This window comes from Eretmochelys imbricata, chromosome 15, assembly GCF_965152235.1.
Source record: "Eretmochelys imbricata isolate rEreImb1 chromosome 15, rEreImb1.hap1, whole genome shotgun sequence".
In the NCBI taxonomy this organism is placed as follows: domain Eukaryota; kingdom Metazoa; phylum Chordata; order Testudines; family Cheloniidae; genus Eretmochelys; species Eretmochelys imbricata.
The window spans coordinates 11,040,147-11,065,277 of NC_135586.1; the positions used below are offsets into that span (position 1 = coordinate 11,040,147).

A 25,131-nucleotide genomic window follows, 5' to 3' on the forward strand; every position below is an offset into this window, starting at 1 on the left:
GTGGGGCTGATCCTTGCCACGTAGGCGTGGGGCTGGGGGCAGCTGATGGTGAATAACATTGTAGAGCTGGTTAGGGCACGGAGAAGGGGTGTGTGGGAGTATCCAGAAGGCTCCCATCCCAGGGCATCGCTCTTTCCCCTCAGGGCCAGGCTTAGCGCCCGCAGCACGCTCCTGACCGCTCCAGACAATAGAGCTGGGCTCTGCGTTGCCAGGGTCGGGTCTCCCTTCCAGGCAGTGCACGCAGTGCACCACGCTTAGCTTCAGTCCCCGGCCTGGCTCTCAGAACCGAGCAAAGGGTCCGAAGTACTTCCGGCGTCGCCACCGTCTCTGTTGCCAGGCATCGCGCCGTTGCCCTCTGACCCCGCGGGCGCCCCGCCCCTCGCTCCCATAGCTACGGAGGGAGGCGGCGGCCATCTTGGCAGAGGTGGCGGGGCGATGAGCGGCTCGAGGCCGAGGGTGGCGGCGCCAGGCCCCGAGAAGAAGCCGCCGCCGGGATCCGGGGGGGTGCTGAGCCGGCTGCGGGGGCGGCGGGGCTCTGGGGACGCGGCGCTGCGGGCGGCCCTGCCCAGCTCAGAAGCGGAGCTGCTGGCGCTGGAGACCGTCCGGCCGGAACACGTCCTGGCGCTGGGCCGGGTCACGGAGAGTGAGTGCTGAGCTGGGGGACCGGGCACCGCGGGGCCGCCCGTGCTGCTACCGCCCCGGGGGACCCCCTGCTCCCCCTCCCTGGCGCCCCCCTGTTAGCCCCGCCCGCGGGCGCCCTGCCCCACGTATCCTCCCCGGGCACCTTCTCCGACAGAGCCGAGTGTGAGGCCCACGGGGACCTCGTGGCCGTTTCTCTGAGGATCCCTTCCAGGGATCCCACACACTTTGCCTCTCAAAGGCTCCATTATCACCCCTGCGACGCCACACCTTACCCCTCATGGACACTATTATCATCCCCTCAGAAACCCTATACACCGTACCCCCCCGAGGCCCCATTATATCCCCTCAGAAACCCTATACACCGTACCCCCCCCCGGCCCCATTATATCCCCTCAGAAACCCTACACACCGTACCCCCCCGAGGCCACGTTATATCCCCTTGCAAACCCTATACGCCGTACCCCCCGAGGCCCTGTTATATCCCCTCAGAAACCCTATACACTGTACCCCCCCCGAGGCCCCATTATCTGCCCCCGAGGGATCCCATACACCCTTCCCCCAGCACCTATTATCGTTCCGCCAGGGATCCCCTATACCAGGGATGGGCAAACTTTTTGGCCCAAGGACCACATCTGGATATGGAAATTGTATGGCGGGTCATGAATTCTCACAGAATTGGAGGTTGGGGTGTGCAAGGAGGTGAGGGCTTCAGCTGGGGGTACAGGTTCTGGGGTTGGGCTGGGGGTGCAGGAGGGTGCTTGTACCGAGCCTGTACTGACCTGCAGGCTGGTACCGAGGAAGTGATCTCATATAGGCAGTACATTTCAAAGCCACTGCTGAGTAGCTTCAGGCTGGGTCTGAAGGGTTCAGAGGGCAGGAGGGGGATCAGGTCTGGGGTACAGGCTCTGGGCAGCGGTTACCTCAAGCAGCTCCCAAAAGCAGTGACGTGTCCCCACTCTGGCTCCTACACAGAGGCACAGCAAGGCGGCTCTTTGTGCTGCCCTGTCCACAGGTGCTGCCCTTGCAGTTCCCATTGGCCGTGGTGGTGGCAATGGGAGCTGCAGGGGCAGTGTGTGGAGCCGCCTAGCTGCCCCATATGTAGGAGGTGGAGGGGAGATATGCTGCTGCTTCTGGGAGCGGCACAGAGCCCTAGCATGCCCGGAGTGGGACAAGCCCTAGACCTCGCTCCCCAGCTGGAGCGAGGCAAGCCCCTGTCCGTGCTCCCCAGCTGGAGCTCAAGGACCAGATTAAAACATCTGAAGTGCCGGATAAGGCCCTGGGCTGTAGTTTGCCCACTCCTGCTGTATACCTTACCCCCCTTGTGGCCCCATATCAGTCTCTCTGCAGAACTTGACATCCTCTTCTGAGGACACCAGAAGTAACCTTGCCAGGACACCGAATATTCTTTCTTGTCCAGGACACCTCTTCCCTGGGGACCCCAATATCCCTTCCAGAAAAGATCCTAGTATAGACTAGGTGAAGGACCTGCGCTGCTTCCTCTCTTAGCAGCCGTACTTGGCTGGGTAGATTAAAAGGTTAAAAGGCAGAAGTCAGGCTCTTGTGACAGATTTCTGCTTTTCCATCTGGGTCCACCTTGGTGCTGAGACATCCAGTCTTTTCTGGTTTAACAGCACCAGCTACATTTGTCCATACAGACAGAAAAGTTGGGGGACAAAATCTATAAGGGTCTGGAATACTGAGACTGTATTGGTCCATAGTGATCCAGATTTTTCTGTGAAGTTGAACATGCGTGCCCATGTAGATGTTACATTTTTGGTTTTAGGTCCCAAATTGGCTAGATCCATCAAAGTTTTGTTTTATTTGCCTCTCTAGGATGAATATCCCTGAAGCCCTGAGACTGCTTGTCATTCTTGTTCAGTCTACTCCTTGAGTTTGTTGGTCTTTCACTTTTCAGTAGTTTTGATGAAGCAGGAGCCGAACTCTTGTTCCCTTTTGCAATCTGTCCTGTTGGCTTTTTTGCAGGAGTGATGCTGCTTAGGTGGTGCTTGTGTTAAACTATGGCATACTGAATAGTCTCATTTTCCCTCTTTGATTGGATTAGCTCACTCAGTATATACAGCTGAGCAGTAGTAGTAATTTATAGTAGTTATACAATATGTACATATGAGTAGTAGTAACTTGTCTCAGTCAGCACTGAGTCCAAATGCTGAACCGTATAGTACTGTTTGGTTAGCCAAACTGGCAACTTGCTTTTTGGTTTCCTTGCTGTTTGCCCCCTTCAGCTCTCCCAGAAGCTTCTGGGAAATATCCCTAAACGTTCTAAGGTGCTTGGGCTCAGTTAATGTAGCTGAAGGCCTTTTGATACCTGAGAGGAGAACCTTTGAGGCATATGGGTTATGTGGCCCATATTTTCTTCTCCTGATCTGGACTGTCATGAGCAAAAGATCTCCCTAATATGTTCCTCTCTCTTGTAGATTATTTATGCAAACCTGAGGACAACATCTACAATATTGATTTCACCAGATTCAAGATCCGGGACCTGGAGACAGGGACAGTGCTGTTTGAAATTGCCAAGCCTTCTGCTTCAGGTAGAACCTGCTGACAGTGGGGAAAGGGCTAGATATTATGGGATCTGGTGGGATCCAGGGAAGGGGTCGTGCAGGCCAAACATCAAGATCTTTCACTATGCATAGTGTATTGAGTTCACCTGTATCATCCCTTAGGATTCCTGCAGGACTGAGAGCTTCTCTGCCTGCGAATATTCTAGTTACTGTGTAAAAAAAGAATGTGAAGTGAATATGGTAATAGCGAGAGGTGTTTTGGAGACTGAAATCCTCTTTCCATGGGATAGGTACAGCACAGAGCTTCATCCATACTACCCTGTAAATGTGCCTCAACCCTGACAATGAAGACCAGCTGTAGGGGTGAGAGGGGAGTTCTTTCCCTGTGATCCTTTCAGACCTGAAATTGCCAGCAGTTGGGGCAACTCTAATAGTGTGTGTTATACTACTGACACATGGTTGTTAGGAATTGATCTCATGTAGGCAGTACATTTCAAAGCCACTGCAGGCTGCTACTTGTTTTCCATTTCTGAGCTCTGTGGGATGTGAATACCATGCTTATTGATCCCTTTACCTCCTCGGCTCAGCAAGGTTGTTACAGATAGTGCCCAGTGTTTGGGGGACTTGAATGCCCCATAGATGTGGTGCTGCTGTTGTGGTCTGATATGGTTTGATTTTTTTTCCCCTGAACACTAGATCGAGATTTATCAAATTCCATAGTTAAGCCCCACCAAAAGTCCCTTTATGTGTAAGTAGCCAAAGGAAGACTGAAGTGCAGATCCTGGAGGTAGAAAGCTAGTTGTCATGTAACTATGTACTTCCATAGTTGATTCCTGGATATGCATCTTTGTGAGCAGGGTCTTTTGGTCCATGTAATCAGTTGTGAACGTTTGCTATGAAACTGTTCTCTGTTAACTTCTTAATGCCCGTAGTATATCAAAGAACAGATGTTGCAGTGCTGGGTGTCTGAGCAGTGTTATGATGGTTTCTGTACACCATCTACAAGCCATCAGCATGTTACTCCTAGAACATCAGAAGATTAACCCTGAGTTGGTAAATTCTTCTAGAGCAAGATGATGATGATGATGAGGACAGTGGAGAAGTGGACACCAGTGCAGGCCGCTTTGTTCGCTATCAGTTCACCCCAGCATTTCTCCGTCTCCGGACAGTCGGTGCAACGTGAGTAAAAGCTCATACAAAGAGGGGGGAGTAAGGCCTCCGGGGAACTTTAGGTACCAACCCTGTCAATTCATAGGTGAACTTAACAATGGACTAGTGAGACCAAGTTCATAATACAAATGAAAAAGAAGCTAATAGTGACAGGGAAGATTTCAAGATCTGCCTCTGTTTAGCACTGATATCAGCCCTATTGTTAGGTTCTGCGTATCTGCAAGTCTGAGGCTCTCTGCCTCTCCCATTCTGAAGTGAGCTAGGTGGTCTCATGAAGTGTATTTCTCCTGCCCTATGCCTGCAGAGTGGAGTTTACAGTGGGAGACAAGCCAGTGTCAAACTTCCGAATGATTGAGAGACATTACTTCCGGGATCGCTTGCTGAAGAACTTTGACTTTGATTTTGGCTTCTGCATCCCCAGCAGCAGGAACACATGTGAACACATCTATGAGTTCCCCCAGCTCTCAGAGGACCTCAGTAGGTATCCTTCCTCCCTCACTGAACTGCTGCTGTGTTCAAATGCTCTCTCTCCCTGAGATGATAGATGGTCATGTGGTGGGACAGGGAACTAGGAACAGGTAGATCTGGGTTCGGTTTCTGGCTCTGCTGATGACTCACTGTGTAGTCTTAAGCAAGTTGCCTTCATATGCTGTGTGGTTGAGGTTTGGTGTTTTCTTTTATCGGCAGCTGGTGACCTCAGAGTCACAGTGGCTTTTGCACATAATGCCTCAATATATAGTCCAAGAGGTAACCCTGGTGACTTGGAGAGAATATTCCCTTAAAGGCCAAAGACACACATTCATAGCACCCACTGTTTGGGATTTGAGCCCTCCAGCGACAGACTGGGATAGTTTCTTTTCTGGGAGCCTGTGGAGAGCCATCTGTGATGGTAAGCTGAGAGTATTCCCAGTGTGGTTTTATTACAAGATGGGCTATGCCACTGAGGGACAGACTGGACAGCGACAGTTGAATACTCTCTGGGCATGTCTGGCAGATGGAGGGTGAGCTGAGTTTGTATGTGACTTGAGTACACAAGCTGGGCTGTGCAAGTGACATTAGTTTTTCCACTTACTCCACACCAGACAGGTCTCAGAGGAGGAATGTATTTGTTCAGTGCTGCTGTACTTTGGCGTGACACAGGTTCCAGAATATCTGTGTGAAATTGAGCCACCTTCTTCCAGTTTGCTTTGACAGCCTGGAGACCTGCATTCTTTGGATAGGCTGACCAGATGGGCCAGTGCAGAGCTCCTGAGGCTCTCACAGTTACACCAGTTTGCTTCTCTTACCTCTCCTTAGGTGCAGAGCTTCAAAGTGACCAAGGGTTTTTTTACCAAGTGCTTGTTTTCCTCTGACACTGCACTGCCCCTTGGGGTGTGCCAGACACAATACTCATGAGTGTAACTGACCTTTCTGTCCCGCAGTCCGCCTGATGGTTGAACACCCCTATGAGACCCGTTCAGACAGCTTCTACTTTGTGGACAACAAGCTGATCATGCACAACAAGGCTGACTATGCCTACAACGGGGGACAATAACCATTGCGTTCATGTCCACTGGACGCTGTGCTATCCCTAACCATTCCAGGTGTGCAGGAAGAGAGGAGTGCTGCTGTCTCATGCACCAGGGCCTCTTGCTGAACCTTTCCTTCACCCATGGACTCAAAACATGAAGCAAGAAGGCTGAGGTGGCAGTTTGTGACAGTAAAGGAAATCTCCCTGCAACACTCCCCTCCCTTGCATTCTTACGTACCTTGCCTCTGGCTTTCTCTCTGTTTCTGATGGTACCTTGTTTAGGTTTCAGATCAGGGACTCTAAGGCTCTGCTAGCAGATTATTGATGTTATGGTTTTTGTTGTTAGGTTACACCCTGTGACACCCAGTGGGCAAACTGCCCCCTGTCCAGAGAGCTCAGCTGATGTGTGGGCAAGCTATTTCTCCATATGAGAATCTGCTTTCTCCAAGTAGCTAGTGGAGCCTGAAAGGCAGATATCCTCCTTACTGCATAGTGGTTCAGCCTGTGTGAATGACTGAGACTGGATCCCAGTTTGCACCCCCCTCCCCATCCCTCAAGGGGAGAGTTACAAGACGGGATGAATCTAGCTTTAAATGGTGCAGGAATCTTCCTTCTGCTTCCAGGGACTGGGGAACGTTACAAGTATATCTTGCAAGGGATTTAAATTGAGGTGCAGGATGTTTGAAAAGAGAGATTACACTAAATTGGCCATTCAATCAACCTGCCAGACTCCCTACTCCTTGAGCTGTTGTTAGGAAATAATTGGATTATGATTGGGGCTCAGCTTTAGGGCTGAGGTTAATCTTGCCACCTTCATCATTTCCCCTGCATCTATGTGAGAGAATTTTCTGCTCAAGCCGCACTGTGGGGGTAAGGGGTCTGTCCATTTAGCTCTTTCTTTGGTGGTTGGGGGAGAACCTGGAGAGTTACCTGAATAACATTCTGCTTAGCAGGCAGATCTTCCTAGGCTTCAGTCTTTTTATATATATTTTAAGCCCATGCAACACATCAGAGGTATTATAGTAAGAGGCAATGGTGTTACCAGCTCGTCTACTTTGTGTTGCTTGGGCCAGTGCTTAGGGTTGTGCTAGTATTAAACTGGGCCCTAAATGGTGCCCAGACCAGGACATTCAGGAACTGTTGGGAGGTGGCTGCTTGTGGTGATCCAACAGAAAGAAATGACATGATTTTATCCTTAAACCATGTGGATTTGGGCCTCTGCCAGTGTTTTGCCTGTTTAGTTGGATCATTTATATTTATGACTTCTTCTGTGGAGATAATTACTAGAGCTATTAGAACAGCCAAACCAAAGTGTATGTTTCAGACCTGTGTAGCACCTGGCATTGAAGATGGGAAGAAATATTTGTGTCAGGCAGTGACACAATGTGTGTCCCTGGCAGTGAGGCTGGGGTCTAGCTCTCTGCCACGCAAATGTGCACTAATGAACTGCTTAGCTGGGCGTCATATTGGATGTCCTGATCCACTGATACCCTGCCATTCATTCTCACTCCAGCCCTTTTGCTGATCAGGCCTGCCTCTTGTGTCTAACAGCTTGGCCTTATCTATGCTCGACAAATTGATCAGCGCCAGTATCATTTGTTCCCCCTCAAACAGTGGAAATGCACCTTGTGGCCATACGCACGCTGGCTACAGTTGGTTACCGGTAATGTCCAAAGTAGACTGTGCTTTGTCAGGAGTAAATATTGATTGAATCACAATTGTAGGAATGTGGATGTTACAACCTAGGTCTTGTTAATATTTACACAGTAAAAGAAAGCCATTGTTCCGTTTGTGTGGCAGGAGATGAATAGTGTTAGCACTAGCACAGAGGATCAACTAGCTACAAGGCAATAGGTGAGAATAAATATGGGATAAGGATCATGAAAGAACCTTTAGTTATAGGCGAGGGTGTTAATTATGAATGATACCACAAATGCCTTTTTTGTTTTGGAGAGGGCGTTAATTGTGAGCCACCACAACAAATACCTTGGGAGCATGAATAGGATAAAGGTGACCAGGGTCAAGGTGGGTGTGTGTGGCTGTGGTGTGAGAAAGCTGGGAGGTAAAGAACAGTTCTCCTGCCATTTATCCATCGACTTCTCCAGGGATATGCATATAATCCTATTTGATTGTTAGTTCAGAATCAGTAGAGCTGGTGTATCTTAAGAAAGGTCTCTAGTTCTCCTTTTGCTGGGGCTGTTTCCAGAGCTCCTTGCACTGTGCCATGGTGATACTGAGAGATCCTTTCTCACACAAGTACACCATACTACTTTTGAGAGGACACAATTGCCCCAGAGAAGTGCTTTCTGCCCTGATGTGTTCCAGGATGCTCAAGAGAGGAATGTCTAAGGAGATAACTAGTTATTCCCAAGGAGCTGATGGGAAATCTAGCTGAACTTGTGTGTAGTATAAATCCAGGTGCCTTTAAATATGACTTTTGTCTAATTCTCTGTTTAAAGCAACTACTTCTTGCTTGTTCTTATGAATGTGATGGTCTGTATTTGTTCCAAGTGTAATGGATAATGAGGTAGTCAGAAGGGATGTATCATCACCTGAGCCAGCAACAGGGAATATTCTGTACACAAAAATCCCAACATGAATAAGATGTATTATCAAATCTTTAAATAGTATTTAGTGTAGGTAGGAGGATTTGGCAGTGGTTGGGTGCCATGTAGGTGCTGTTTTGCAGAGTACATCTGCCTAGCATGAGTATACTCCTTTAAATGTGGGACTGGGTATTAGCTGCTGAAGAAGAGTCCATTCCAATCTGCAGTGGTCATCTTGAGCATCCAGAGGTCAGGGCAGAGGAAAGGACTGGTGCTCTGGGTGTCTCATGTGTGAATGTGCCATCTCCTTAGCAATAAGAAAGGGAAAACTGAAGATCATAACAGGTACTTCCCAGTTGGAAAAGAGAGGTGCTGCCAGTTGTGTTGGTGTTCCAGATTTAAAAGGCGAGCCCCAGAAAGACATGCTGAGAAAAAAGCTCAGATAAGTGGGCAACACTATCCTGGGAGAGTTAGTCAGGCAGAGGAAGTTATGGATACCAAGCAGAATCCAGTGTTCCCTTCTCCTGGATGCTGTTAGTTTCTCCATTTAGAAGAGGGTCTGTAGAGTACTTCCCTGCCCTTGGTAAACATGGTTAGCAGAGAACCTTTTCACCTTCAGTCTGCATCCTTTGTTGCTAGGTACAAGCTCCTCAAACCAGGGAGGAACTGAATGGGAATCTCCACGCATTCTTCCCCCTCCCCCTTCAAATGGACTATCCATTTCGGCATGGTATATGTGTATACAGAGCTGGTGCTAACGGAATGAGGCAGACATTTCTATAGTGTTGGCTAAGGAGTTAGTGGCTGGGAGATCAGTGTGAGACTGGCCTCCCTTTGTTAGTATACACTAGGCTGGAAAGAAAGTGGGGAGTTAAGCTTATACTGTAAGTAAAAGGGCCAAAAATGTAAACAGAAACTAACTCCATAAAGTATTTGTCCTCTTGGGACCAGTCTGAAGCATTCTCAAGGTGAGTGCTTCAGGCCCATGTGCTGTGTAAGAGAGGAGAGGAAACTTCCTGCACAACTGTTCCATGGGTGACTGAAGATTTTGTATTGCACCTGGTGTGATAGGGTCACATAGTGTTACATGACCAGGTATCGCTGTCTCTGTTCTCTCCCTTAGTTATGAACTGTCTTCCTTTGTGTATTTCCTTATGGTTTTAAGTGCTTCTCATCAGACAGGAGAAGAGCAGGAAGCCTCTTCCCATTGCAGCTTCTCTCGGCTGGGATTTCCATTCTGCTTCTCTAGTTAAGGTCTAGGAATAATGGGCAAAACGTTTGAAAGCAGGATATGTTAGTGGAAATGAATCAGGAAGGTGATGAATAATTTTTGTGATAAGTGGTGGAGCAGCAAGATGAGTTTGGTCAAGTAGTGTGGTAATTCCACTTCCAGGTTCTGTACTTCATTAAATCCAATGTTTGTCTTCTGAACCACTGTCTTGTCACATCAAGCTTTGGGCTTTGTGATGCCCTCCTAATGCAGGGCTCTTCACATAATAGCCCACATCCACCCTTCCACATGCACAGATGACTGCTGTCTAACAATGTGTGACTTGAGTACCAGATGTAATTCCTGGGAGTCATAAAACATTGCCCACTCCCTCTGGCTTAATGGTGAGGACAAAGCTAAGGGATAGTGGCGCTGTCTAATAAGCAGTTCCTCTTCATCTGTCAAAGAAGATACAAGCTCTAGCAAATATCATGGTCATCTATATTGACTTCTGATTTTTTTGTGTTTTTGTTACTGAGGTACATTTATAGGCATATTATGTGTGGGCTTTGGGCTGGTGGCAAGTTACAAATGCATCTCTGTGCCCCAAAGTTTTGGCACTCCTATCAGAGCTGTTGTAATAGGACATGGGTAGCGTTACACCTTCATATAACCAGTTTGGCTGAGGGGAAATATAACCCAGCATCCATACTTTCTTCATTCTGTGAATCAAATATTTGAACAAGCCCAGTATTTGCTTGTATTTGGGACTGGCTCTCTGCTTCACAATGCCATTTACCCTGGGAGCCCTCCAGGTCTTGGTCCATATTGTCTCCATATCACCCGTGTCTGTCCCTTTAGATCCAAGAATGATCCTTGGGTGCTGCAGGTTCCCCTTAGTTTACAAAGGACAGTAGCAGTTCAGTGGAGATTTAACAGAAATATATTTTTTCCTTTGTAAAGATATTTTTCACAGAGAATGCAAGAAGCATCAATGAAGTTGCTTGTGATATTTCCCTCCTCTGCTGTCTTTCTACCTTGGATCCTCATTCCACTGTGTCTTGTCATGTCTCTCCTTGTCCAGAGTAAACTAGGCGACTTATTTGTATAAAATGTTATTTTGTCCCAAGCAATAGTAATAAACCAGGATTTTCACAAGAATGGGACTGAGTAATTTCTTGGCTTACTCACATTACACCAGCTCTCAGCACAAGGTAGCCCTGGAGTTCAGACTCACATTAGACCAGTGGTTCTCAAACTTTTTGAATTGGCAACCCCTTTCACACACCAAGCCTCTGAGTGTGACCTGCACTTATAAATTAAAAATGGGGGTATGAAATTTAACAAGGGCTCAGACGGTCAGCCCCATGCCTGGTGGGCCTGATAGCTTGAGGTAATAACCTCGTGACCCCCTTAGGGGTTGCGATTCCTCCATTAAACTCTTAAAACACAGTACTTCACTTCTAGCTTTGGACCCACTCTGGGCAACAGTGGAAACATATATATGTTTCACTTTGAATCTGTAGGGCAGATTTATAACCGGCAAGAAAGCTGAGACTATGGCTTCTACTCTCCAATGGTCCTCTTAAAGCGGGGGCTCCCCCATTAGCTACCCGTTGCAGGTTTTGTTTCACTCTCGCTTGGCCAGGCAAAGTTACAAGGGATCGCTGGTCAAAGAGGTGCAACCGCCTCTGCATAAAATAAGGCAAGTGGCTTAGCGGCTCCCCACAGCGCAGAGCCGCGAGCGAAGAGGCCACAGCGGTAGGTGCAGCGTCTAGCCCGGGCTACACGCTGTTTCTAGCCCGTTGTGGTCACGGCCCTTAGCGGGGGCAGGGCAAAGGGCGGGTCACGGCGGCCCCAGGGGTTTAGCTGCTCTGCGCTCCGCGTGGCCGGCCCCTAGTGACCATGGCAGCCCTGGCCCGGCCTTGGTGCAAGCGCCGCGGGGGCAGGTGCGGGCAAAGCACGAGCGCTGCGCTCGCCCCCGCCCCCGCCCCCGCCCCCGCCCAGCGTGTCTCGCCAGCCCCTTGCCCAGCACAAGCCGCTGCGGCCCCGCCCCCCAGAACAGAGGAGCGCGGAGACTGGCCCCTCGTGCGCCCGGCTCCGCCCAGGACCCAGGGAAGCGGCTCATGCATATTAATGACGCGGAGGCGAGCCTATCTGGCGCGCCTTGGGGCGCAGGCGCAGCGGGCTGGGGCCGAGCATGGCGGCTACACTCCTCGCGCGGGGCGGCAGCGCTGCGGCCCGAGGTCGGGAGGGGCGGGCGTTGGGGGCAGAGCGCGGGAAGGGGCCGGGATGCCCGGCCCGCGCGGGGGGGCCTGGAGAGCCGGGCCCGGGGCAGTGGCGCGCGCTGCTCGCCTCACTCACCGTTCCGCCAGTGGGAGCGGAGCCAGCGGCGTCTTCCCCCGCAGCGCCCCGCCCCCGCCCGGCTGCTTCCCGGGGGGCCGGGCCCCGGAACGGGCGGGGGGAGGGGTTCACTTGCCCCGTCCTGGTTGCCGGCGCTGCCAGTTTGCGCCGAGCCCGGAGCCCCGCCGCCCCTGACCAGCCCGGTCGCTACTAGGCGCTGGGCCCGTGAGAAGGGGCAGGAGCCGGCTGCTGTGGGTGGGACGAGGCTCAGGCCCCCTTCACCTCCCCCCGACGCGCTGTACTTCACCTGTGGCGGGACTGGTAGGGCCCCTCGCCGTGGTATCTGGGCGTCTAGCAACCTTTCACCTGTTGAGCCTCACGACCCCTGGGACAGACGGAGAGGAGGGGATGCGACTGATTTGCCCAAAGTTAACCGGAAGGGCTGGAACCTGGGTCTCCAGTGTCCCAGGCCAGTATGGAACTGCTGGACCATTATTCCTTTCTGCTTGGACTTCCTGGCTCTAGGGGCATGGCAGTAAGGGCTCCCCTTCACCTCCTCCCCTTACTTTCCAGCCCTGACCTTTGGGTGCTTGCGACAGCTGCACACAGTGTACCAGACAGTGGAGTTACCAGAGACCCACCAGATGCTGTGCCGGACGTGCCGGGACTTCGCCGAGAAGGAACTGGTTCCTATTGCTGCTCAGCTAGATAAGGAGCACCGCTTTCCTGATGAACAGGTGAGTGAGCTCATTTGTGTAAGGGTTGGGATGATGGTGTGCAGATCTGGTCGACCCCATCTAAAAAAGATATATTAGAATCGGAAAAGGTACAGAAAAGGGCAACAAAAATGATTATGGGCATGGAACAGCTTCCATATGAGGCAAGATTAATAAGACTGGGACTTTTCAGCTTGGAAGAGAGACAACTAAGGGGAGATATGATAGAGGTCTCTAAAATCATCACTGGTGTGGAGAAAGTAAATAAGGAAGTGTTATTTACTCTCTCATAATCCAAGAACTATGGGTCGCCAAATGAAATGAATAGGCAGCAGGTTTAAAAGCAAACAAAAGGAAGTATTTTTGATCATTTTGATTGCGGGGGGAGGGATAGCTCAGTGGTTTGAGCATTGACCTGCTAAACCCAGGGTTGTGAGTCCAGTCCTTGAGGGGGCCATTTAGGGATCTGGGGCAAAAATTGGGGATTGGTCCTGCTTTGAGCAGGGGGTTGGACTAGATGACCTCCTGAGGTCCTTTCCAACCTTGATATTCTATCATTTCCTCACACAATGCACAGTCAACCTTTTCAACTCTTTGGCAGAGGATGTTGTGAAGGCCAAGACTACAACAGGCCTCAAAAAAGAGTTAGATAAGTTCATGGAGGATAGGTCCATCAATGGCTTTTACCAAGGATGGGCAGGGAGGGTGTCCTTAGCCTCTGTTTGCCAGAAGGTGGGAATGGGCGACAAAGGATGGATCACTTGATACCAGTTCTGTTCGTTCCCTCTGAAGCACCTGGCATTGGCCAATGTCAGAAGACAGGATATTAGGTTAGATGGACCTTTGGTCTGACCTGGTATTGCCATTCTTATAACTGTGTCCCAGCCTCACCAATACATGGCCTGACCTCTACATGCCTCCCTATAGATACAGGTGGCCCAGCCCTGAGCTCAGCACAAAATATGTTCAGTTTAAATCTGGATCATGCATGTTAGATGCTGCCTCATGCATCACACTGAGTATGCTGTTCTCTAGCTCCGTTGTGTCATGGTGTCTCTGTATGTGACCACTGCACAAATCAGCCTGATAAACCAAAGCTTCAGAGTTATACACAAGTGATTCCGTCAGGAGCATTTGTACATTCAGACATTATATTGTACTACCTGTAGGACACACTGTTTACCTTAAAACCATAAATTTTGCCAGCCATTGTGCATGTTAATTGCCCTTCTGTGTCTTCCTCTCTGGACTTTGGTACCATTGAGTTTTCTCTTCTCTCCCAGCGACTTTCCCCAGGGCTGCTGTAGTTAATACAGCATGTGACGCATCTGACTTGGAAAATCAATAAAACACTTTAGTAAAGAGGAGACCGGTCACACATTGCAGCAAAATAGTGTATCACAATAAAACATCCATGTATTGAGCATAGTTCAGCTCATGAAATGAATGAAAACTACCAAGAGAATCATCTTGCCACGGAGAAGCTGCACATTTCATTTCTTGACCATTAGAAGCAGGAAGGGATTGTTTGAGGTTCCAGTGTACCAGTGTCCAGACGTTTTACTTTTGTGAAAAGAGCTCCACCATCTCTTGCTGCAGTACCAATGCAGTTGGATGGCTTAAAACAATAACTAGATTGTTAACGATCAAACATGCTGTCCTAGAAAGCAAAATATTATTGCCGTAGCCCACAGGCTTCAAATTGAGTGTACACAAATAAAAGGCACATTTTTTCTCCCCAGTTTGAGCCACTGGTCACCCTAACATGTCAGACTCGAAGAAAATAAATTAAAACGAGTATCCTCCCCTGGTTTACTGATCACCCTTGAGGTTCTTACAAGTGAAAAGATGTTGACTCTAATGTATTTCCCCCCACTGATGCTATTAACATATTCTATTTCATTCTATGGCATTACATATAAAATTAGTCAGTGTCATTTGTTCATGATCACTTTATAGTCTCCCTTTCTGGATTTCATATAATGGCTCAGAGCCACAATATTTTAGAGGCAAATACAGGCAAGGGGAACTTTTTATTTAAAAATTCCAAAACAGTTTTTATGGGAATAAACAGAAGGTCCTGGCTAGATTTCAAATAGTTTAATTCTTACAATAGCTAAATGTTAGGCCAGAGTACCTGGCAATGTCATAAAATACAAGATCAATCCTGTTGTTAAACCATGACAATTGCTCAGCAATGTACAAGATACATACACAATTATTGCCCAAAGAGGTTAAGATTGAGAAGGCAGAACATGTTGGGTACCCCAGAGTGGGGAATATCTTGAATCGTGTTAGTACTAATTAACTTCTTGTAAAGACAACCTCAGTGTGACAACTAAAATTGCTTTCCTGTGAACTAAAAGCCTTTTCCTTAAGTACCTTTAGGATGCAGTATAAATAGAGTGAAAGATTTAAAGGTATAGTTGCAAGGACTGGATCTGCTAGATTTCTCCTCAATCACCTCTATACAGTGTAATGAACAGAGCTTTGATGGGGCGTGTGAGAATAACCTAACATTATGGTTCAGAGTGATTCTAAGTTAAAACAGGGCTAGTCTTTGCCTCATGTGGCAATAAGCATAGTCAACCTCAGGTAACATGCCCTTAATCAGTAAGGGCTGCATCAGTTCTGAGCATCTATAATTCCTATTGAAGTCACTGTGAGCTGTGGCCGCTCAGCAACTGTTGAGATCAGTCCCCAACTAAATCAAAAGCAGGTGTGTCCTTTGTGTACGCTTTATAGCACATCTGTGTATGCAGGAGCTGACCCAGTAAAGAACGTGCTACTGTTACTAGCTGATCCTTGCATGTCTGGTATGTGCATAGGTGCCTCCGATACTCTGGAGTGAAGAAGTGGTTGTTTCTGTTGCTTGTGGTCAGGTGAATGAACAGAAACACATCTGGAATGTGCATGTGCTCAAGTGCACCTATGAGGCTGGGGCTGTGTGTTGCTGTACGTATGTACTTGCGGATTTGCCAGGGCATCACTGATGTAGAGACTCTCTGGCCTGGTCTACGCTGCAGTGTTTTGTCAACAAAAGTTATGCCACTTTAATTAAAGTACTTTAATTAAACTGCGGTTGTATGTCCACACTATGCTCCTTATGTCAGCAGAATGCATCCACGCTACCAGCTCTTGCATCTACACAGAGAGCAGTGCACTATGGGTAGCTATCCCATTCTGCAACTGGCCGCACTGCGCTTTGGGAAAGATTTGCAATGCTTCATGGGGCAGGTACAGCATCACATGATGCAGGTTTCTCAATCCTGTTGTTCCATGGGCATTGTACCAGATTGCCAGCCACTTTTCAACTGAAGTGTTTTTTTTGCGGGGGAGTGCGTGCGTGTGTGTGTGTTGGGGGAGAGACAGAAATGGAGTGTGTGTTGGGGGACAGTGTCTTGGCATGCTGTCTCTAAGTTCAGACAACAGCCTGAACAACCAATCCTGGGGAAGGAGGACACCCTCCCCCCACACACATCAGCCCCCAACTCTGCACAGCAGTCTCCCCTCTTTCCCCCACCCCTCCCAGCAACCTGATTTGCCTGCCTGCGGTTCTGTGATTCGCTCCGAGTTCTCCCACAGCTGCCTCAGCAGCTCTGAGAGCTCTCCAGGCTGAGGAATGTCAAAGCTTCCTGGAGTTTTGAAAGGGGAGGTGTGCATGCCTGCAGGGCAGCTGAGTTCAAAACACTGCACAGAGTGGTCATAGCAGGCATTGTGGGATACTGGGGGAGGCCAGTTATATTAATGTAACGAACGGCAGCATCTACACTGGCTCTTTGTCGACAAAACTTCTGCACAAAAAGCCCTATGTCTCTCGTCGAGGTGGTTTTATTTTGTCACCAAAAGTGGCATTGCAGTGTGTACACCTCCACTGTTTTGCAGTCAAAAGCTGCCTTTTGCTAACAAAACTGCAGTATAGACAAGGCCTCTCACTTGTCCATTTCTCCTTGTCTAGGTGAAGAAGATGGGTGCCCTTGGCTTGCTGGCCATGGATGTGCCAGAGGAGTATAAAGGCGCAGGACTTGATTACCTGGCTTATTCCATTGCTGTTGAAGAGATCAGCAGGGGCTGTGCGTCCACGGGTGTCATCATGAGTGTCAATAATGTAAGACCCTCCCACTGTCTGGGAAATGGGGTGTGTGGAACCAGTCCTAGCAGCCAGGGGTTACTCTGCCAGTTGAGTAGCGGGAATCTCAGTGCTGATGGGGAATGGCATCTGCCTTTGCTGAGCCTGGAGGGTGGGTCCTGGTCATGATGGTGCTGGACTTTTGGGAGTTGTTGGTTCACTTTTTCTTGCAGAGTGAATTAACATGACTTCTGTCTTCTTGAAGTCTCTGTATTTAGGTCCAATACTGAAATTTGGTTCTGAAGAGCAGAAGCATCAGTGGATTGCTCCCTTCACCAGTGGAGACAAAATAGGGTGCTTTGCCCTCAGTGAACCAGGTAACATGGATGTTAATGTTCCTGGGCTGATGGCAGAGAATGATTTCCGCTTGTAAACTTCCCTCTTTGTAACGTCAGCCAGGGAGCAGAACTGTAATGGGTATGGGAGCTTGGAGTGAGAGAAGCCTCTGAGAGGATGGCATTTCCACTCCTAGTTTATCGTGCCCCTGTGAGGACAGAGGGGAGATGGAGCTGCCCCCAGTAAAGCATGTGCCACTGTTATTAGATGTGCCGTAATTGGCTAGTGTGAGGGGGAGGGGCAGTTCTGGAGCCCCAGGCCCAATCCCCTGGGGTGCAGAAGTTATTGGTTCTGTTGCCTTTGGTTATGAGTGAGCAGGAATACTTCGGTTTTGTTTTGCATGGTGCCTTGTTCAGGAAATGGCAGTGATGCCGGAGCTGCTTCCACAGTGGCACGGCTAGACGGCAATGAATGGGTCCTGAATGGCACCAAAGCCTGGATCACCAATGCCTGGGATGCCTCTGCTGTCGTGGTGTTTGCCACTACAGACAAATCCCAAAAACACAAGGTGAGCTCAGTGGATTATAGCCTTCCATGCAGTTCTTGGAAGTAGCATGTGGAGCACACATCATGGGGTTGTGAAGTGTGGAGCATTTGGTAAAAGGCTCCATAAGATTACATTGGACTGTGGAGTCAAAGTGAAGAGCTGGGAGAAGCCTGTGTCCCCTCAGAAGGGGGGTGGCTGTGTGGGATGCAGTGCTGCCAGAGGGGGTGTAGATGGATGGCCTATCCCATGGGGCTCTGAGTTCATCTGAGAGACACTGGAGCAGAGCTTATTGCAGGGAGGAGTATTTCATTCCCTCTTAATGCCCTTAATCAGTAATTCCCCTCTGATCCATCACTTTTCTTCTTTCCCACTCCCTTCCCATGGCCAGTTGGATGGGTGGGTGAGTTGGGATTAGCCTCGTGTTTCCTAGGAGAGCTTTGCTCAGCTGCATTATGAGAGGTTGGAGGCAATTCTAAGATCCTGCATCTGATTCCAGGGCATTAGTGCATTCCTGGTTCCTATGCCAACAGCTGGACTCTCGCTGGGGAAGAAAGAAGACAAACTAGGAATCCGAGCCTCTTCCACAGCCAATCTGATATTCGAGGACTGCCGGATCCCCAAGGCCAATCTGCTGGGGCAGCAGGGGATGGGCTTCAAAATTGCTATGGTGAGAGCCAGCTAGATTTGTGGGAAGACAGGGTTGGTGCAGGACTATATCCATATAAACTGTTGTTCAGCCAATGGTGTGTGTAGTGACCCCTTCTTGGCAATTGAGGAGCACCACTGGTAGGTCTTGCCTTTGTGGAGCTTATCTGGCAATCCTCAGGTGTAGGAATATGAGCAGATATGAAGCAGAGGTCCCTTCCAACTCTGAGATTCTATGAGAGGGAGAGCCTCCCCTCTCACCATCTCACCCTACATTTGCTGATCTGCCTGTGGGGAAACACACAAGGCCTTTTGGATGCTTCTCTTTAATTCCCTCTATGGAGGAGAGGCAGAAATTCATACCTTGCTGATGCAGAGAGGATACCTTCTGGAGTTCATCCAGATATAGATTAGATTAGATCTTATTTGGGGAGCATGTGTGACTTCTGAGGAACTGAAATCTTGGCACAACAATGAAGATAATGCCTGAGGAACAGTATGTGCAGTGTAGCAGGACTTCTGAACTTCTGGGAGCACTGATTTAGCTCCAAGCGGGGTTGGCATAACAACTAAAGATTGACTCCTACAGTCCATGAGCTAGACTCATTCCCAGGCTGTCTTAAAAGTCAAAAATTGGGAGGGCTTGGGGAGCACCTGTCATCAGTACCTTGATTTAGGTAGGTCTCTGCCTCCATCATCCTTCCTTCTATTCCCAGACTTGTCTCAGCGCAAGGGAATTTTAGGACACATTATTCTGGAATTAAGTTTCAAATACACCTGAGATCGATGTGGAGGTTTCTGCTGGGACCCCTTCTTATAAAGAGGCCTCTTTATGGGGTGGGGTTAGCAATGTTCATTTACAGAAGATGTTGCAGTGTTGCAAACTGCTGCTTTTTTGAATGAAATTCTGCCTGGTTGAACAAGGAAGGAGCAACACTGACATGAAATGCAATGCTGGAATTGTTCCAAGAAAATTCAGTTAATTGGGGGTTATAAAGATGCCAGTACCTTGCTGGGGTGTGTGAGAGAGACCTAGCACAAAGCTGCGCCTCCCTGAACAGGCCTCTAACTAGTTACCCACTTCAGTACATGCAAGGGAAGGAAAGCTTGTGTTGCACTTCAGAGTAAGGGAGCAAGCTGTCTCTTGAGAGAGTCTTGGCCCAAGACTCTCTCAAGTGAGTAGTGATTTGTTTTTTTGGCATGTTATGTTTGATGGCTTAAAGGAGCCTGATGTTCGGAACTTTGCACTTTCTGAAAATTGGGTCCCTCTAAGATGTGTCAAATTGGGCACCCAAAATCACTTGTCCTTTTTGGAAATTTTCGCCACAGTGTTCACTCCAGAAAGAGACAAAAACTAGAGCTGCTTATAGAAGTAGGGGGAACAAAGATACAAAACTAGATTTAATTTGTGTCTAATTTCTCTTTACTTTCCCCCCGTTCCTCTCTGTCATGCTTTCTCCCCTTCTGATCTCAGTATCTATCTGGGATGTACTAAATATACTGAGGATTTTTATTTTCATACATTGTGGGATTGTCCAGGGGGTGCCAACATGACTGCAGATTGCTAGCTCATACAGGTATATTCACCCTTCAGCCCACGGTGTGACTGGCATTACAGATGTGTAACTATTGTGTGTGTCTCAGCAAACCTTGGATTCGGGCAGGATTGGGATTGCCTCGCAGGCTCTTGGAATAGCTCAAGGAGCGCTGGACTGTGCTGTGGATTATGCTGAGAAGAGGCTGGCCTTTGGTTCATCCATTTCTAAGCTTCAGGCTATTCAGGTATGGGTTAATAGAGTCCTGTGTCTGGTGACAGTAATTGAGTGTTTTGATAAGAAGAGTACTGCTGTATTAGTACAGTAGCTGGTCTGATCTGGGGAAGGTAATGCACCTTGAACTCTGGACACCATGTGTGCAAGCAACTTAGATTTACATCTGTCTCCATGCGCAGGTCTGGTTCAGTGGCTTGGACACTTCCCTGTTACTATGGGGGGATGCTTTGGGTTTCTGAGAGGTTTGTCAACACATGTGCAGTGTGAAGCAAATGAGTTCTGCTCTCACATGTTTGTCTGTTGCAGTTCAAGCTGGCAGACATGGCACTGGCGCTGGAGAGTGCTCGCCTGCTGACCTGGAGAGCAGCCATGTTGAAGGACAATGGGAAACCCTACACAAAGGTAGTTCCTGCTTTCTGTAATCTGCTGTTGATATAGCAATGAGAGGGATATGCATAGAATCTTAACTCAGTAGGGTTTATCTGGTCCAGCCCCTAGCCACCACGAGATCTCTCCTATGGTTTATCTTCCAGCGTTTAGTGCCCTCTGTTAGTCTTTTTCTGAGATTAACTAAACATTACATGGCATCCCCCTTGCCTAAGTCAGTCAGGGGGAAGGCCAGGTCATAGGATTCCCTGCAAAGTGAATTTACCACCAGTGAATGGTGTAGCGTGATAACCTTGGCAACTGAGATCCTCTGTCCACAAAGCAAAGTGAGCATAAGCACTATTCCCTCTCAATGAATGTGATGGCCTCCTGAGACTGGCCCTTATTATTGGATCTGGGACCTGCATCTGGTTACCTTCTCCAGAACTCCCAAAAAACCAGATGTTTATTAAAAAAAAAAAAAAATCTTGCACCTGTCACAAATGCTACATTGTGGAACAGCTTAAATTAATATAAAGGGGTGATTCAGTAGGTGACTTGGAAGGGTCACCACATCAAGGAGTTGCTCTAGTTATACCTTGGATCACCTAAAATGCTGAGGTCTTGATAGTCTCCAGCTCATTCTTTAATTTCACAAATTGACCCTGGCTCCCCATCTCAGTCCTGTGAGTAACCCCAGAGCTTCATGTCCCAGGCACGCAGAAACTCAGTATCTCTGTGCTGTGCATGGGAGATGGTATTGCAGCATATGTAGACATACCTGAGCTAGCACTGATATAGTTACATCAAAGCTAGCTTGCATAGCAGCAGCATGGATGGTCCAGGGTGTACCCAGGGCTAGCCCATGCAGCTGCTACTGCTGCAGTTTCACTGCTATTATTGCCAGGTTTCAGAGTAGCAACCATGTTAGTCTGTATTCACAAAAAGAAAAGGAGGACTTGTGGCACCTTATAGAGACTAACATTTATTTGAGCATAAGCTTTCGTGAGCTACAGCTCACGAAAGCTTATGCTCAAATAAATTTGTTAGTCTCTAAGGTGCCACAAGTCCTCCTTTTCTTTTTGCTATTATTGAGCTAGCTTAGCTCTGTCTGTACATGCTGCCTATCAGGATAAAAACCCTGCCCTGTAAATTAAGGTGTACTAATCAGAAGACAGCACTTGTGCTATCACCAGAGGGTTGTGAAAGCGTACATGGGATTCTGACTGCCCTGGGGAGCCAGAGGAGAGCTCACTTAGAATGCTTGCTAGTTAAGCATAGATGTGAGGGCCCCCCAGGTAGCGCCTCTTTGTATGTCTGGCAGAGATGGAGAGTCAGGGAATGAATCCCTAGACAGAGGTCAGGTTAAGGACTCTGGTCATCTACTGTGTGTATCCTACAGCAGCTATTGCAGGGTTTCTGCAAGGACATCAGTCTAAACAAATGTTACTGCCACACTGTGCAAATTCCAGCCAACAAACTGAAAATGCTTATTATGCACTTTGACTAAATTTCAGGTTCTGTTACTGCTCCTGATCTCCCCTGCCCTGTTGATATTTAAAAAAAACGACTTGAGCCAAAGAGCTGTCAAATGAATCACGGACACAAATGGAGGAAGTTTTGTTTTTTGGTCCTGGGTTTGTGACAACAGTACAATATAGGGAAAAACTTTTCACAACTGTATTTAAAAAACAATAACTGAGGCCAAGAGATTAGCATGGTTTGGAAAAATAACATGGATAAATTGCTACAAACCTTTTTGCTTCAGGGCATAAGTCAGCCCCTGTCTGGAATGAGGCAGAAACCACTCCTTTGGGCATAATTGTCTGTGTAATGGGGTTTTACAACAGCTTCCTCTAGACCATTGATCTGGTATGGCAATACCCATCTTCCCTAAAGTGCTACATAGTGAAGCCTAATTTTTACTTAATTTTCCATCTTTATAGTTATTTTTAGCTCGTGTAAAATTAAGTTGGAGACAGCAAAATGGAGAACAAGACCCAGAGCTATGTTGTGCCACTTTGACTATAAGGGGTTTTAAAATTTGTTATATATGTGATAGCATGAAAATAACATTGGTTCAGATATTTATTTAAATTGTGTAATGTAAAAAAGCCACCATTATAGAATAAGGCTGTATTGCATTCTGATGTAAATGGCCTAATCACCCATTAATACACCATTCCATCTTTGAATGTGAGTATAATTGTAGGCATGCTTGCTTATCACTGACAAATCAAGGTTCCAGTAGTAAAAAGCCAGCTCTCAGGGCTTCAGCAACTTAAGTGTGTCCTGGAGCCAGGTGCTTTTTCTTAATTTGCTGTGGCTATCTGCCAGCAGCACCAGGGTTGGCTCCAGTCCCTCTTGACAGTTGCATCTTCTAATCAAACATCTGGAGATGGCTTACCAATAAATGCTCAAATTCCAGCATATGACTAAGTATGTTTAAACACAGAGGGTGTCAATTCTGGCTCATGTGCATGAATATTGGTACTGGTGCCCTGCTATATACATTCTATAAAAAGTATCTTTGTTTTTAAAGGAAGCTGCAATGGCCAAGCTAGCTGCATCAGAGGCTGCAACTGCCATTTCCCATCAGGTAAGAATCTCTCCCTTCTTTACCTCTCTAAGGCTAGTCTGAGAGTGGTCTCTGCTCCTGCTGTAACACACAAGGGGAGCCTGGGGGATAAGCTTGTCTAAATGTGACTCTTATAACTGATGGATAATAGCTGTTTATCTATTTAAATGTCAGAGTTGTGGAAAGTTAGACAAACTTTTGTACGGGTGACCCCTTTCACATAGCAAGCCTCTGAGTGCAGCCCACCCCATAAATTAAAACCCCTTTTTAACACCATTATACATGTTGGTGAAGTGGGGTTTGGGGTGGAGGCTGACAGCTCATGACCCCCTTATAAAGCTTTGTCAACATGGTAAGTAAATATCCTCCCATCAAACACAGTTCTCAAGCAGTATTTTTATTTTATCAATGAAAATATTTTTAAGCAGTTGGTGAAATGCACAATTATCCATTTAAAAACCTAATCCTTCCAAGCCTAAAATTAAGTATCTATGAAAGAAAGAGCTTAACTTTCTTGCTGAGGAACTAAGTTTTGTATATACATCCTATAAAGAATTCCTCTCTGGCCTTGGTGCTTACATCTGTTTAAAGGCTGTGGGCTATTCTGTCCCCTGTGTAAAGTCCCTTCAGCTGCTAGGCCTAGAACTGTATGGCAGGCTTGAAGCCCACGCAGAGTTATTCAGGGCAATGGTGAAATATGCTACTGTTTACCTAAACACCACTTCAGTTTCTGTGCCTTTGACTAATGCTGTTATCAGCTACAGGGAGGGTGAATAACTCAAGACTGTGTCCTTGGTACAACATAATTTGCCTCAATCTTGCATCATGCTCCCTGCAGGGTGTGCTGGATGCCTAATCAACAAGCCTTTTGATCCCAGCATTGGCATCTATGGCCTGGACTTCAGTTTTGCTGACAAACTCAAAACTGGCTCCAGCAGAAGTATGATGGCATCATCCTTCCTGGCAAATGAGTAGTTCCAGTTACCAAAAATGCTAATATTTTCTACCATTTACAGAGAAGGGGTCCATGAGGTGCCAGCATGACTGATATACCATGTGACCTCTCTTCTCCCTGTGGTTGCTACTAGACTAGGGTCACTCACATGAGGATTGCACCATAAAGGCAATGCCCTTGGAGCCTACTAGTTTGGTGGGAACAATGCACCGATTCTTTGATGTAAGACTCACTGCTTTTGTTTTAGGCCATCCAGATCCTGGGAGGGATGGGCTACGTAACAGAAATGCCAGCAGAACGCCATTACCGGGATGCTCGAATCACAGAAATCTATGAGGGGACAAGTGAGATCCAGAGACTAGTGATAGCAGGGCAACTGCTGAAGGAATATCGTGGGTGAAGAAGAGCGAGATCAACTTAAGTGCCTTATAACCACTGCAGAAGTGCTCCTAGCCTTTGTCCTGGATGAAATGAAGTGGAAATTCCCTCATATCCTTAATCACCACCCCTCTTTGAGAAAGGGGATTGGCCAACCCAATTGAATTGCCTTTGTAAGGGTTTAGGGCCAAAAGTCAAAGGGAGAAGCAGCATCTATTTTAAGCAGGTATAGTTTCAACTCTGTTCTCTTACAAAATCTATGGAATCAGTCTTTAGCCCTGCCAGCTAAGATTTAGTTCCCCTCACAGGGTGCTTGGTAACTAATGAACAGTAGGTATCCCTCTGATTTCATAAAACTTCAAGGCCTTATGAGGGTATAACACACAGGCAGGACACTTGAAGTTTTATTTTAGTACCTGAATGTGGACTATATTTTCTAAAATTGTGTTGGTTGGTGGGTGATCTGGTTGCACTACCCCAGAATGATTGTTACACTACCTCATCAGGTTTGCTCACTAATGAATTCCAAGTGTTTGACCATGCTGGCTGTGAGCTCTCATTAGATGGATTTTCCCTTAATTACTGCAGCAAAGGGTGGGTAGTACCTGGCTTGTTCTCACAGGATGAAAGCAAGGTGAGTTAAAGCACTTGTAGGCTGTGGCTTTTTTTAAACAGCACACATTCAGTACCTACTCAAGAGTGTTGCCCATATGCCTTGTCACCACTAAGACATTAAAATGCATAGAGATAGAGTTAACTGCCCAGGTTCCTGGCTTCTCAACCAGCCATTACTTGACAGTAACTTCTCAAACCTTATATTTCTTTC

At 47.7% G+C, this 25,131-nt stretch overlaps 2 protein-coding genes across 2 annotated transcripts; both read left to right on the forward strand.

The window, feature by feature from the left end:
- Positions 1-423: 423 nt before the first annotated feature.
- On the forward strand, positions 424-10,761 carry UNC119B (unc-119 lipid binding chaperone B). The gene is made up of 5 exons (XM_077834914.1): positions 424-643; positions 3,078-3,191; positions 4,232-4,343; positions 4,639-4,811; positions 5,756-10,761. The coding sequence occupies exons 1-5, from the start codon at positions 436-438 to the stop codon at positions 5,866-5,868; spliced, it is 720 nt and encodes a 239-aa protein (XP_077691040.1). The 5' UTR covers positions 424-435; the 3' UTR covers positions 5,869-10,761.
- Positions 10,762-11,783: 1,022 nt separating this feature from the next.
- On the forward strand, positions 11,784-24,847 carry ACADS (acyl-CoA dehydrogenase short chain). The gene is made up of 10 exons (XM_077834836.1): positions 11,784-11,846; positions 12,517-12,680; positions 16,618-16,767; positions 16,994-17,105; positions 17,481-17,632; positions 18,108-18,278; positions 19,901-20,038; positions 20,335-20,430; positions 22,937-22,993; positions 24,175-24,847. The coding sequence occupies exons 1-10, from the start codon at positions 11,801-11,803 to the stop codon at positions 24,325-24,327; spliced, it is 1,239 nt and encodes a 412-aa protein (XP_077690962.1). The 5' UTR covers positions 11,784-11,800; the 3' UTR covers positions 24,328-24,847.
- Positions 24,848-25,131: the final 284 nt, after the last annotated feature.